The sequence below is a fragment of the Thamnophis sirtalis genome, unplaced genomic scaffold, assembly GCF_051295495.1.
Source record: "Thamnophis sirtalis isolate CommonGarterSnake01/CBP01778 unplaced genomic scaffold, rThaSir2_p1.2 scaffold_4, whole genome shotgun sequence".
NCBI lineage: Eukaryota > Metazoa > Chordata > Lepidosauria > Squamata > Natricidae > Thamnophis > Thamnophis sirtalis.
Genome location: NW_028261384.1, coordinates 126,281,099 through 126,294,626, shown reverse-complemented (window position 1 = coordinate 126,294,626; position 13,528 = coordinate 126,281,099). Strand labels below are relative to the sequence as shown.

Here is a 13,528-nt window from a genome sequence, read left to right as displayed (position 1 = left end):
ACTGGTAGAGGGCAGTGTTCTCTCTCTCTCTCCCCCTCCCCGTGCTCGTGACGTCTTTAGAGGTCGACCATGTGGCACGGAGCCAAACAGGAAGTGACGAGAAACAGAAAAGGCAACTGCTGAAGCGTTTCGAGCCGTGAGTGTAGACCATCAGGCGCTCTTTTTCGGGGGGGGGAGGGGGACTGGGGGGGGGCGGACTACAATTCCCAGGCTTCCCGGCCTTGCTTTAGGGTTGGGTTTTGGTGTGACTTAGAAGCGAGGGAAGAAAATGTCCCTCTTGGCTTAATCACGACTCCCAAAAAGAGAGCTGAAGTTGCCAGCTCTGTCGCACAGCCTTCCTCCGCTTGGCACCTTTCAGGGACTACAACTCCCAGAATCCCCAAGGTGCTCCCCCCCCCCCAAGAGGCAACTGGACTTTCTGGTTTTTCTTTGAAGACGTTTCGCTTCTCATCCAAGAAGCTTCTTCAGCTCAGACAGGATGGTGGGGAACGGAAGGATTTATCCTCCTTGCAGACCGATTGGCGTTAAAAAATCATTTTAAAAAAGGAATGCAAATGCCAAACTGTCTGCAAGGAGTATAAATCCTTCCATTCCCCACCATTCTGCCAGAGCTGAAGAAGCTTCTTGGATGAGAAGCGAAACATCTTCCAAGAAAAACCAGAAAGTCCAGTTGCCTTTTGAAAAAGCACCTTTGGGACAACCATGACCTGAGAATCTCCATAAACCTTTAGGGACTACAGCTCCCAGACTTCCTAGCCAGGACAACGGCTAGGGATTCTAGGTGTTGTAGTCCTCGAGATATTCCATACAGAGGTTGGAGAGAAAGGATTTATGGCCACACTTTACAGTTGCAGGGACTACAGAATCATAATAAAGAGTTTTTTCATTATAGTTGTTTGAAATGTATATATAGACTTTGTGGGATGATAATTCGTACCCTCACCACCCTCCAGACCTTCCGCGTAGCCCTTAAGTCCTGGCTGTCCCGACAGGCCTGGGGCTAAAGATTTCAACCCCACTCGAATAGTATGACTGTTGTGCTCTTTTAATGATGTATTGTTTTCGTGTTGTAACTTGTTTGTCCTCCCTCCCCCTGAATTGTGAGCCGCCCTGAGTCCCCTCAGGGAAAAGGGCGGCATACAAATAAAGTATCTATCTAAATCTAATTAGCTCTTCGGTGTGGCTTCCCCACCCCTCATTGGGGGGAGAGGGTAGAATGGATTACCTCCAGAAGTTGTGGGTGCTCCAACTCTGAAAGTTTTTAAGAAGAGATTGGACAACCATTTGTCTGAAATGGTATAGGGTTTCCTGCCTGGGCATGGGGTTAGACTAGAAGACCTCCAAGGCCCCTTCCAACTCTGTTATTCTGGAGAGGGTGATGACTTGTGGATTTAGAGAAAATATTGGTGACATTGTTATACACAAAGAGTTTATTTGAACTGCCAGCTGCTTGGATGATCTGTGGCAATCAGGAAACCAAGAGCTTCCTAGGTTCGGTTCCCAGGTTCCAATGCAATGTTGACTTTTTGGCTAGAGATGTTATAATACTATAATATAATGTTGAACAGAATGGAGGCAACGATGCAAGAACTTGCGATTTCTTCAGGATTGTGGGACGCGTTGCCAAAAGGATCAGGCTGCTCCCTTTCTTAATATTCAATTGAGGATCTTATTTGGAGTGTGCATTGCCTCTTTTGCAGGCAACGATGAGTGCCGGAGGGGGATTGGTGACCAATCGTGGACGACGTTTCAAATGGGCCATTGAATTGAGTGGTCCAGGCAGTGGTGGTAGGTAAGTCCCTAGGAAAAGACCTTTATGTGTCTCCCTACATAAGCAATCTACAAATGTTGGGCATGTGAATTTGGATGAGGGGTTTCTTTTCTTTGTCAGAGGCCGAAGCGACCGGGGCAGCAGCCAAGGAGACACCCTCTACCCCATAGGCTATTCAGATAAGCAGGTGCCTGACACAAGTGTTCAGGAGACAGATCGCATCCTGGTTGAAAAGGTAATGTCCTGCAGAGGAAGAACTGGGTATTAGAAATGCTATAGTTGTTCGAAATGTATATATAGCCTTTGCTTATTGAATTCTATTGTATTTTTTTCCTCCTTATATGTTTTAGCGCTGCTGGGATATTGCTCTTGGTCCCTTGAAGCAAATCCCTATGAACCTATTCATCATGTACATGGCAGGGAATACAATCTCTATCTTCCCCACCATGATGGTCTGTATGATGGCCTGGAGGCCCATCCAAGCACTAATGTCCATCTCTGCTAGTAAGCCTCTCTCTATCACTATCCAAACCTTTCTTTTATCCCATTTTTTCTCCATTTTCTATTTTGTGGGGCTGTTATTCCAATTAATAAAAAATACCAGTAAAAAAGGGGCATGGTGGCTCAGTGACTAAGATGCTGAACTTGTCAACCAGAAAGGTTGGCAGTTCAGTGGTTCAAATCCCTAGTGCTGCGTAACAGAGTGAGCTCTCGTTACTTGTCCCAGCTTCTGCCAACCTAGCAGTTTGAAAGCAGTAAAAATGCAAGTAGAAAAATAGGGACCACCTTTCCCTTTGGTTGGAAGGTAACAGTGCTCCGTGTGCCTTCGGCACTTAGTCATGCTGGCCACATGACCACAGAGACATCTTCAGACAGGCTGGTTCCTTGGCTTTGAAACAGCGATGGGGACCGCCCCCTAGAGACCGCCTGCTGCCAATTACCTCCCAAAGACCCATTAGATCACACAGGGCTGGCCTCCTCCGGGTTCCGTCTACCAGCCAATGTCATCTGGCTACTACCCGGGGGAGGGCCTTCTCTGTGGCAGCTCCGGCCCTTTGGAACGATCTCCCTGCAGAGATTCGGACCCTCACCTCTCTCCAGGCCTTCCGAAAAGCCATTAAAACCTGGCTGTGTCGGCAGGCCTGGGGTTGATGAGTTCCCTTCCCCTCTCGATCTGTGTGGCTGTTGGTCATTTTAAAATGCCTGTATTTGTAGTTTTTTGTGTTTCCCTTTCCCTCCTTGGGTTTGTGCGCCGCCCTGAGTCCCACTGGGAATAGGGCGGCATATAAATAAAATGAAACCTAAACCTAAACCTAGAGTCGGGAACAACTAGCACATATGTGTGAGAGGAACTTTTACCTTAATATCGGTAATAGTCTTGGTTGTGTTCCAAAATAGTTTGAACAATTTCAAAAATAGGATACACACAAGTGCTTTCTCTCTTTAAAAATGTGAATACAAGAACTCTGTTATGCGGGCAGTTACATATGGTACAAATAAGTAAATGCTGTACGAAAGGTTATGCTATAAACCAAGAGAGTCCAGGAAACAATAAGGTGAAGGAGGAATATTTGCTAGCTGGATTTGCGACATCTATTCTAGAGGCTTATAAGAAAAAGAGGATTGCTAGGGGCAGGGAGATCCCTCTGATTAAGATCAATATCCAGATTTCTGCTTGGCTTCAGGGTTGCCTTTAGGACAAAGTGTTTGCAAAGTAGCTTAATCCCCAATGATTAAAAAAAAACTCAGGAAGGTTGACTTTATATTTCCTACTCCTTGCTTAATTATAAATGACTTATATTAGTATTTTAAGATGACTCCCGAATCTCTGGCTAAACCTAGTTTCTGGAAAGATTCTTCAATTGACAACCACATTCCGAAATAGTGTGCTTGTTCAACTTTAATAAAATTTGTATGCCGCCCTCTCCCATTGGGACTCTGGGCGGCTCACAGCAAAATAAAAGAATTTAAAAATATAAGAAAAGATACAATATTAAAATTAATACATCATCCATTCAGTCAAGTGGGGCTGGATATTAATCAACAGCCCCAGGCCTGCCGGAACAGCCAGGTCTTGGTCGCTTTATGGAAGGCCGGGAGAGTGGTGAGGGTCCGGATCTCTGCGGGTAGATCGTTCCACAGGGCAGGTGCAGCTACAGAGAAGGCCCTCCCTTGGGGAGCTGCCAGCCGGCATTGTCCGGTCGACGGCACCCGGAGGAGGCCCAACCTGTGCGATCTTATTGGTTGTTGGGAGGTGAATGGCAGGAGGCGGTCTCTCAGGTAGCCAGGTCCAATACCATGTAGGGCTTTAAAAGTACTGTCAACCAGTGTGCTGTATAGTGTTTCATACTCCACAGAGTACATTATCTTTTTTTGTGTTTGTGTCCCCACAGCCTTCAAGTTACTTGAAAGCTCAAGTCAGAAGTTTCTTCAGGGATTGGTATATTTAATTGGCAACCTGTTAGGATTGGCCTTGGCAGTTTATAAGTGCCAGTCAATGGGGCTACTGCCAACTCATGCTTCTGACTGGCTGGCTTTTATTGAACCACCTGAGGTAAGTGTGAAGAGTATGAATAATTATCCTGCCACCCCTCCCGTAGATCATCTCCTAACTAGCCTATATGTATCATTTAGGGGTGGAGGTGGTGGCATACAGGACAGATTTCTTGGATCAAAGCTGCCAGGTCTCTTTTGGCACTCTTAATTTCACAAAAGGGCAGCATTGGATGTTTTACAAGAACCCAGATCTAATCCAAGAGTTTTTAACATTCTCTTGCTTAGTCTCTGTTGTTTATCCTGTTTAAAGATAACTTACTTTTCAAAACGCTGGCTTTGTTTGTGACTCATATTTATTTTCTGTCTTCTGCCTAGCGTATGGAGTACTCAGGTGGGGGTCTGATCTTATGACCTGACCCATTTCCAGAAATCTAACTGGATTTTAAGGGCATGTTGCTGCATTGTGGAACAGTAGGAAGCATTTGCAGAATGTTATCCAGAACAGGAAGGACTGGTGTGCTTTGCAGGAATTGAAGCAAAAGATATTCACCCTGGTAAATTTTCCCTCGGTTAAAATAAAAATAAAAACTTTTTTTAAGTGTGTATAGTGCTTCACTGAAGTTCTACCATCAGAGAATGCCTTTTTCTATAATATGTACACAATACTAGACGTGCTCAATGTCACGATGACAACCCAGATTACATACTGAGCACTTCACTTCTCATTTAAAAATTACGCAGAAAGAGATGAGCCTAGAAGGAATCTATAGCAGTCTAATGTTAAAGCTAAGAGATCTTGGCTAAATGGATACATACTTTGTCTTGAATGTAGAGTTAATTCAGATAATTCTAATCTTTGATAAAATTTGGATTTTACTATCCTAAAGCCAAGTGGAAAGTGTATAGGAATGTGCTCTGTGACCTCTTGTGGGAAAGATGGAGTTGGAACATTTTATAAGATTCTAATAGTTTATCAATTATATGTATGAACATACATAATGAAAAAAAAAAGTGAAAACTTCATGGAGAACAATGGGGCAGGACAGTGGTGGACCAGTTAAGATGTTGGGCTTGTTGGCTGGAAAGCCAGCAGTACAGGTTCGAGACCCAAGTGCCATGCGACAGGGTAAGCTCCCGTCCTCGCCCCAGCTCCTGTCAAAGCTTGCAAATGCGAGTAAGTAAATAGGTACCACTTCAGCAGGAAGGTAATAGCCATCTGTGACATCGTGCTGACCACATGAGTGTGATAATATCTTCGGACAGTGCTGGCTCAATGGCCTTGAGAGATGAGCATTGCCAGCTTAATCAGCAACAACTAGTGGAGTAAAATCCACAGGGACTCTTTTACCTTTATGATGGAGAACAAACAGCTACTCCAAAATTCATGTATATTACCTAATTCTTAAGCCACTGATAACTGATTTACTGGGGGGCGGGGGCGGAGGATAAACTTGTTATTCAATAACCTGTTCACATTAATCTCAAAGTCATATTTGTATGAATTAGAGCACTGGATGTAGGTTTTCTTTTCAAAATGTGGAAAATGTAAACATATGCCCTTATTTATTTTAACTGTCTTTTCATAAATGATACCAAGGCTGTAAAGTGGATGAATGTTACGTAATGAATACATGAGCTTCGCAAGTGGAGCCGCTTAGGCACAACTAAAATTTAAAAGAAAATTGTATATAAAATGTTTATTCTTTACATAATTCGAGAAGCAAAAAAAAAATCACACTCCCAAATTTGACGCGATGTAAACAAGGTTGCACCCTGAATAAATTAAAAAAAGGTCTCAGCCAAAATAAAGAGATGTCTGTGAAATTCTCTTTTAAAAAATAAAACGAGAGGCTTGAGATGTGTCTTTTAAGGCTACCCCGAGGGAGTGGTCCCTGTATTCTATTCTTGAGCAAGAGCTACCAGGAGAAGGAGACATCCATCATTGAAATTAGATAGGACAAAAATAGACACAGCACCTTTCCCTAAGTTTGCTTCTGTAGAGGTAAGGAAAAAAACTCCATCCCAAACATGTGATAAAAGAAAGCTGTATATCCTTGTCACTGACATCAAAGAGGGCCATCTTGCTTGGCACAGAAGACGTGGCATTAAGTTTTCTTCTTATCCAAGCTTGGAAGAAGAGATGGACCTCTTCAAAAGCCAAGAGGGCAATTTGGAAAAATCAGAAAACCCTGTTTTTCAGAATAGAAATCTTTTTCCTCTCAATGTGTGAGAACAAAGTATGACAGCCACCTGCTGCGGTTCTACAGAATTATTTATAAAAAGAGGAAAAAGGCAGTTGCTCGACTAGGTAGAAGTGCAAAGGCCAGATGGAAGAGAGATTTCCCCATCAATAGGCTGCTTCCACCCTAACTTGGGGAGCAGCCATTCTCTCCCCTTATCAGCAAACAGCATATCTGATTCACAGAATACCACAAGGGATCAGGGTTAAGCACACTGAAAAGTGACTTCCAACTTTCTGAGAGCTTATTGCGGCCTTGATTTCAGTGGGAAGGGAAGCAAAGAGACTGGTGCTGACCAAGAGAAAACAGCACAATGAAGGATGGATTTCCCTTTTTCTAAATCACCCAGCAGGATCTCCTTTCCCTTCTTGTTCCTCTTATCATGATAGTGACAAGTAACATCTTCTCCAACTGGGCCAAACCAGCTGCTTCAGCTGATGGATTGTGTCACTCCTTTCCTGATCTTTTGCTCCTCTTTAAATGCCCTGCAGAAATACTACTCGCAACACACGGCTCCTACATTTCTTGAGAGGGTTGACAGAGCAATTGCCTACCTATCTCTAAATTTCCCTCAAATGACAAGCCTTTGTGAAGATTCTAGCGCACAGCTCCTAATTCGATGGAAGCTGAAGAAGCTGCCAATTATCCATCCTCCAAACAGTGGGGGTGAGGGGAAACGCCCAATTTGAAGACCCTGAATTGCCACGAGAAATGAAAGCAAATAGGTGTGGCGGTAATAGCTGGTCTCCTCGGGAGATCCAAGTGGCACATGGGAACAGGTAGGAAAGCGAGTATCCATCCGAACACAGTTCATCAGGAGGAAGACCCCCCCCTCCCTCCCTCCTCTATGAATAGATGGTGATGACTTCGCTGCCTCCGCCTCGTACAAGCAGCACACGCTCCAGCCCATCAGTGAGCACCTCCAGGAATTCCATATCTGCGGGTGGAAAAGAGTCAAAGGAACAACACAACACGATTCTTCAGAGCCACCTCCACTCCTTCCAGTACCCGGTAGAAAAGGATACAGTTTTCATCGCCTTCAGGGTTTCGTGGTGGCCCAGGCATGTTCAGCAACACAAGCTTAGCCTCATGGGACTTGTTGACAATAACTTCATTGAGCTTGACAGCTGTGTGCATACGTCGCACGTTAGACTGATCCCTAAATTGGGGATAGGGGAACAAAATAGCAAAACCATATAAATATATCCATACAGCAAGCTTTACCAGTATTTCTAATCTCTAGCCTAAGACTGGCTTGTAAGAAAATAAGGTATTTATTATGGATTAGAAACTGAAAATAACACAGCCAGACATTCCTCCCTAAAAGAAGAGGGAATGACATGGTAATTGCAGAAAAGCAAACTAAAAGTATTAGCAAAAACTTCTAATGGGCAACTTCTAACCCAGATCTGTTTAATTTAGTGTCCGACCCAACACAATGTCCCTCTTCCAAGGAAAAACAGGTCAACGCTCTGTTCTGATCTAGGCTTCCCCAAAAAGCACAAGGCAGAGTCCTGGACCCGAAAAAAAACCCTTTTATTAAATGAATGTGAAATCTTGGAAAGCTGCCATGTAAATATTTTCCAAATGAGGCTCTGTGCAAGGAAAGGCTAGGCACAGAGTCTCTTGAGATTCACGGGCAGATTTTCACACTCCCGAAATGAATCTAACGACGAACGAATTGTTTCCTTCCACTTCCCTTCCACTCCTCTTTTATTTCCTATGGGAGGGGCCAATCACTTTCCTCCTGTAACTTTACTGCCAAGTCTACCCTGATTTCTGAGTTGTTCTTTTCTTCTGGCAAATCTGCGCATGCGCACACTGTAAACAGGCTCTAGCTGTTTCTCTGCCTCACTACTGTCTAGCTCCGTAGGTACCTGATCACTGCCAAACAGCCTCGGCCCCATCTCTGCCTCCAAGGCACAGCCCTTGGCTGAGCCTTTCCCAGCCTCCAGGACTGGCCCATGTTCCTCTCTAACCACCTCACTGTCCAGCTCTGCTGACCACTGGTAGGCTACAATACACTCAACCAAATCTGAACCAACCACAGCAGGTGCCAATATTGGAAATTCAAATGGGGATTGGTTGATAATACTGTGACTAAGGGACCATCCTGTAAGCTTTAGATCATATTACAACAGAATGCCCCATCAAAAGGTGACCCAGACCCTGCAAGAACTCCACCCTCGAGGGCACTGCTGTCCAATGGCTAAACTATCTAGATATCAGGACATAAACTTAGTCACTCTAGTACATAATTTAATTTAATTTATCATTAATATTGTGGGTTTTTAAAATAATTCACAATCCTGGGTGTTTTATATTTTGAAACACATTTTATATGCCATTTTTGTGAATTGTATGCACTGCTGTTATGCATTAACATAACATGTTTTGTTGTTTGTATTCCCCCCCCCCACCTTTGTTTGTTAGCCGCTCTGAGTCCCTCGGGAATAGGGAGGCATACAAATGGAATAAACATTTCTAAACATTTCCAAACATTAACGCCATATGAAATAAATCAATACAAGAAGAACCCTGGCACATGCTGGAAATGAAGAGCATTACTCATGGGAAACAATGAGATCTATGGTGGAAAATATGAAACACATTTATAATAAAACCCAGACAGGATTGTGGTAAGATTAAGCTAGGTTTCGTATCACTTTCCAAGAAGAATTTGGAAGCAGAATAGCAATAGCGACAGGACTTAGACTTACCACTTTACAGCCCTCTCTAAATGGTTTACAGAATCAGCATATTGTTCCCAACAGTTTGGGTCCTCATTTTACCAACCTCAGAGGGATGGAAGGCAGAGTCAACCATGAACCGGTGTGAATTGAACTTCCAAACTGCTGGCAGTTGTCAGTTAGCAGAATTAGCCAGCAATACTGCCTTCTAAGCACTACGCCACCACAAATGGCAAATAGGAAAAGTTTAATGACATATATCAGAAATAACCCAGTAATTGACATCTTACGGACGCATGTTGAGCAGATCTTGGAAACCCTCCAGGGTCCTGAATTTGTGTCCGTGAGAAGCCATGTATTTGTCCTTGGTCCAGGTCATGTGCACCTTCTCCTGGTAGGTCTCTGTCTCTTCATCATCATCTGAGCCAATGCTGGTCAGCCGCAACATTGAGTTCCTGTCTTTCACAAGCTGGGCCTATATACAAGGAAGGCATCACTGATGCTTTAGTGAAAAAGAAACCCAAATCGGTTGCTCTTTTTCAGCCTATTTTTCCCCACCTTTGGTTCAGCCCAGTTCACCTCACGTTCCCGTTCTGTTTTAGAGAGGCGCATTTGGCGCAACATCTGAGAGCGCTGCTCCATCATCAAAGTGCGTTCATACGTGTAGGCAGAGATATCGCTGTCATGCTGCAAGAGAAGAAAAGGGACAGCTGATATTGGACAACCCTCCCAGCCCCACATTCTGACCCAGTTTTCTCGAGTACTACTCAACTGCTTCCTTGTGAGGAAAAAAATCCTTCTTATTTGACAAGGCAGGAATAAACTGCATTCATGGACAAAACCCCAGGTAACCAGTCCTTAGATGTTTCAACAAGCAGTAGCAGTCTCTGCTCACACCGGCTGAGCTAATTGCAATGTCTCTGAGTTCCCCACAGGGAGCCTCCATTAGCACCTCTATCCCAAAGAGTCCTGAGCAACCTGAGTATTGGCAAAGAAATCCTGGCAAAGAAATTCAACGGAGGGATATCTCCTGTAGCATGGACAGTAGCCTACAGCAACCGGCGCCTCCCACACCCCTCCTCTTTATGTTGCAGCCAGGGAGGGGCTTGTTAACGGCTCCATGTTTTCCTGAATAGCCGGCCCCATGCCCTCTATTGCTCCCTTTTCCTCTCTGTGCATACTCGCATCCGGGATGGGACCCAGCTGTTCCTCCCCTTCGCTTAGCTCAGGCCCCAAAATGCTCTCTGCCTGAGCGTAAGTAGAGGGGTCCTGCTCTGCCATCTGGCTCTGAGTCCTCTTGCTCCTTAGAGCCTTCTGCAGGCTCCGATTCCAGGCACCCATTCCGCCTCCTCTGACTCATCTGACAAACCACAACATCCAGGAGTTGCCACAAAGAAGAGGGAGTCAATCTATTCTCCAAGGCACTTGAGGGTAGAACAAGAAGCAATGTGTGGAAACTAATCAAGGAGAGAAGCAACTTAGAACTGAGGAGAAATTTCCTCACAGTTAGAACAATTAATCAGTGGAACAGAAGTTTCCTCCAGAAGTTGTGAATGCCCCAACACTGGAAGTCTTTAAGAAGATGTTGGATAGCTGTTTGTCTGAAACAGTATAAGGTTTCCTGCCTAGGCAGGGGGTTGGGCTAGAAGACCTCCAAGGTCCCTTCCAATTCTGCTATTGCATTGCATTGCATTGTAACCCCTGGCTAGGTCCAATATTATTCTGTCATTCGTAACCTTAGCCATATTTCAACCAATGGCACATCTGCACAGATGGACTTCTCTAGGAATATACATGTCTACAGTCATTCTGTGCAAAAGAAGACTAGCCAGCCTATAATTCTTTCCTTGAAAGGGAACACATTTTTTAAACATCTCTTTTTGATCCTTGTTCCCATGGTGAAAGAAGTCACTTGTAACTTGGGGGCAGGTAGTGGGCAATGCTAAAGGAATCAGGAATGAGTATGAGTGTGGCTTCCATCAAATATCTCTAATCCCTTTTGCCCCATTAAATATATCTCTGTCCATCAGATATATTTCTAATCCCTTTTTCTTCATTGGATATGTCTCTATCCATTAGATGTGTCTCTAATCCCTTTTTTCCCAATTAAATACGTCTCTGTTTACAACAATTCATTTAGTGGCCAAAACGCTGATGGCACTGAAAAAGTGACTTATCACCATTGTTCACACTTAATGACCGTTGCAGCATGCCCATGGTCATGTAATCAAAATTGGCAAATGGCATGTATTTATGATGGTTGCGGTATCCCAGGGCCACATGATCCCCTTTTGCAACCTTCTGACAAGCAAGGTCAATGGGGAAGCCAGGTTCACTTAACAGCCGTGTTTCTAACTTAACAACTGCAGTTTCACTTAATGGTGGCAAGATATGTCGTAAAATGGGGCAAATGTCCCTTAACCAACGTCTCACTTGGCAACAGAAATTTTGGGCTCAACTGTGGTCTTAAGTCAAGGACAAGCTGTATAGCTCTAATCTCTTTTCCCTCATTGGATATGTTTCTATCTATAAGTTATGCCTCTAATCTCTTTTCCCCCCATTAGACAAAGCCAAGGTGGCATAGTGGTTAGAATGCAGTACTGCATGCTAATTCTGCTGACTGTCGACTGCCAGCATTTCAGCAGTTCGAGTCTCAACGACTCAAGCCTTCCATCTTTCTGAGGTCAGTAAAAGGAGGGTCAAGGCAACAGACTGGCTCTGTAAACCGCTTAGAGAGGGCTGTAAAGCACTGTGAAGTGATATATAAGTCAAAGTGGTACTGCTATTGCTAGATGTGTTTCTAACCCCCCACCAAATTGTGTCACTCACCATCTCAACGACCTCCACCTCTGCCTCGATACGAAGGTGATAAAGGAAGGTGGCCAGATCCTTCTTCATCTGTATGCTATTGTCCTCCAGTTGGGCTACTGTAAAGATGCGGATTTTGCACTTACGCCAAACCTTGGAAGCAGGGAGAGAGGGAAATCAGTAAACTCCGCTCTGCCAATTAACGCCGTCTCCGTGTCTCAGCAGTGCCTGCCCATCATCACCTTATGCTGCTTGAGAAGGAAGGGGAGGAGCATCAACATCCCTCCATCGTGCACAATCCACCAGACATCAATGTTGCCCTCGGAAAAAGGCTCTGCGTTGCTAGGGTAAAAAGCCACGTTCTTTGCCACGAGCAAGGCCAGGCGGGCAGCGGTGGTCACGCGGACAGTGCCTGGAGAACAGGAAGAGGAACTTACGCAATTGGTTTGGTTGACTCTTGGGACCTCACGCCCCCCAACTGCTTTGCCCCGTAGGGAAACCGTACCAATAAAGGTCTTCCAAGCACGGGCATCCTCACTCTGGCGCCAGGCATTCGGCCAGCCCATCACCACCGTGTTGTGCTTCATGCCGCCCAGCCCGCAGGACTGAATGAGGTGAGAGATGCCCTCTCGCACCTTGGCAGCCACCACGATCTGGCAGAAGCCTTTCACACGTTCTGCCTCCATCAGATGTTTGATGGTCTGAAACAGCAACAGCAAAAGCACTTAAGACAAAAAGGGAAAGCTGGATTTTTCATGGGCGGGTGAAGCCCAGCAAGATAGCAATAGCCATAGCGCTTAGACTTATTTACCGCTTCACAGTACTTCACAGCCCTCTCTAAGCAGTTTACAGAGTCAGCCTATTGCACTCAACAATCTGGGCCCTCATTTTACCCACCTCGGAAGGATGGAAAGGCTGACTCGGCCTGGTGAGATTCAAATCGTCAAACTGCAGGGAACCGGTATTCAGCAGAAATAGCCTGCAGTACCACATTCTAACCACTGCGCCACCACGGCTCTTAAAGCAGCTTAAAGGCAAAGCTGCAAAAAGCTACTCAGAGGAAACTTCACAGGTAATCCTTGGCTTACAACAGTTTACTTAATGACCACTCAAAGTTACAACGGCACTGAAAAAAGTGACCTAGGATTATTTTTCCAGACTTATGACAGCTGCAGCATCCTCATGGCCACGTGATTTACATTCAGTTGCTTCACAACTTATTCACATTTTTGACGGTTGTCCCCTTTGACAAGCAAAGTCAATGGGGAAACCAGATTCATTCAACAACTGGTTTACTAATTTAAAAACTGCAGCGATTCACTTACAAGAATGTGGCAAGAAAAGTTGTAAAATGGGCCAGAACTCAACATAATAAATTTCTCATTTAGCGGCATACATTTTGGGCTTAATTGTGGTCGCAAGTTGGGGACTACGTATATCAGCAACCACGAACCTTTTTGGCACCAAGTGCTGAAAAGGTCGCACGGAAGTGGGCACGCACCCTCGTCGAAGCCGCGCTCCAG

General features: G+C 44.8%; 2 protein-coding genes across 6 annotated transcripts in view; one reads left to right on the top strand and one right to left on the bottom strand.

Annotated features, from left to right (window-relative positions):
* The first annotated feature begins 58 nt into the window (after window positions 1-58).
* On the top strand, window positions 59-4,870 carry EMC4 (ER membrane protein complex subunit 4). The gene is made up of 6 exons (XM_087714142.1): window positions 59-136; window positions 1,701-1,792; window positions 1,892-2,006; window positions 2,122-2,275; window positions 4,165-4,325; window positions 4,643-4,870. The coding sequence occupies exons 2-6, from the start codon at window positions 1,707-1,709 to the stop codon at window positions 4,676-4,678; spliced, it is 552 nt and encodes a 183-aa protein (XP_087570268.1). The 5' UTR covers window positions 59-136; window positions 1,701-1,706; the 3' UTR covers window positions 4,679-4,870.
* Window positions 4,871-7,173: 2,303 nt separating this feature from the next.
* Window positions 7,174-13,528, bottom strand: part of SLC12A6 (solute carrier family 12 member 6) — a 55,493-nt gene continuing 49,138 nt past the window's right edge. For 3 of the 5 annotated variants that reach the window (XM_087714137.1, XM_087714140.1, XM_087714141.1), the window contains 7 exons: window positions 12,511-12,706; window positions 12,248-12,417; window positions 12,027-12,158; window positions 9,756-9,884; window positions 9,488-9,672; window positions 7,533-7,666; window positions 7,174-7,444 (listed from right to left, as the gene is read on the bottom strand). In XM_087714137.1, the coding sequence (XP_087570263.1) occupies window positions 7,353-7,444; window positions 7,533-7,666; window positions 9,488-9,672; window positions 9,756-9,884; window positions 12,027-12,158; window positions 12,248-12,417; window positions 12,511-12,706 (1,038 nt within the window). In that variant the 3' untranslated portion in view covers window positions 7,174-7,352. The remainder of the gene's footprint in view (window positions 7,445-7,532; window positions 7,667-9,487; window positions 9,673-9,755; window positions 9,885-12,026; window positions 12,159-12,247; window positions 12,418-12,510; window positions 12,707-13,528) is intronic. The other 2 variants (XM_087714138.1, XM_087714139.1) reach the window with 1 other exon arrangement.

Bases quoted from the DNA above. Each gene is read 5' to 3' on its own strand.
- EMC4 (XM_087714142.1), top strand. From the start codon at position 1,707: ATGAGTGCCGGAGGGGGATTGGTGACCAATCGTGGACGACGTTTCAAA. The intron at 1,793-1,891 runs GTAAGTCCCTAG...TTTCTTTGTCAG, and splicing joins GGTCCAGGCAGTGGTGGTAG to AGGCCGAAGCGACCGGGGCA. The intron at 2,276-4,164 runs GTAAGCCTCTCT...GTGTCCCCACAG, and splicing joins ACTAATGTCCATCTCTGCTA to CCTTCAAGTTACTTGAAAGC.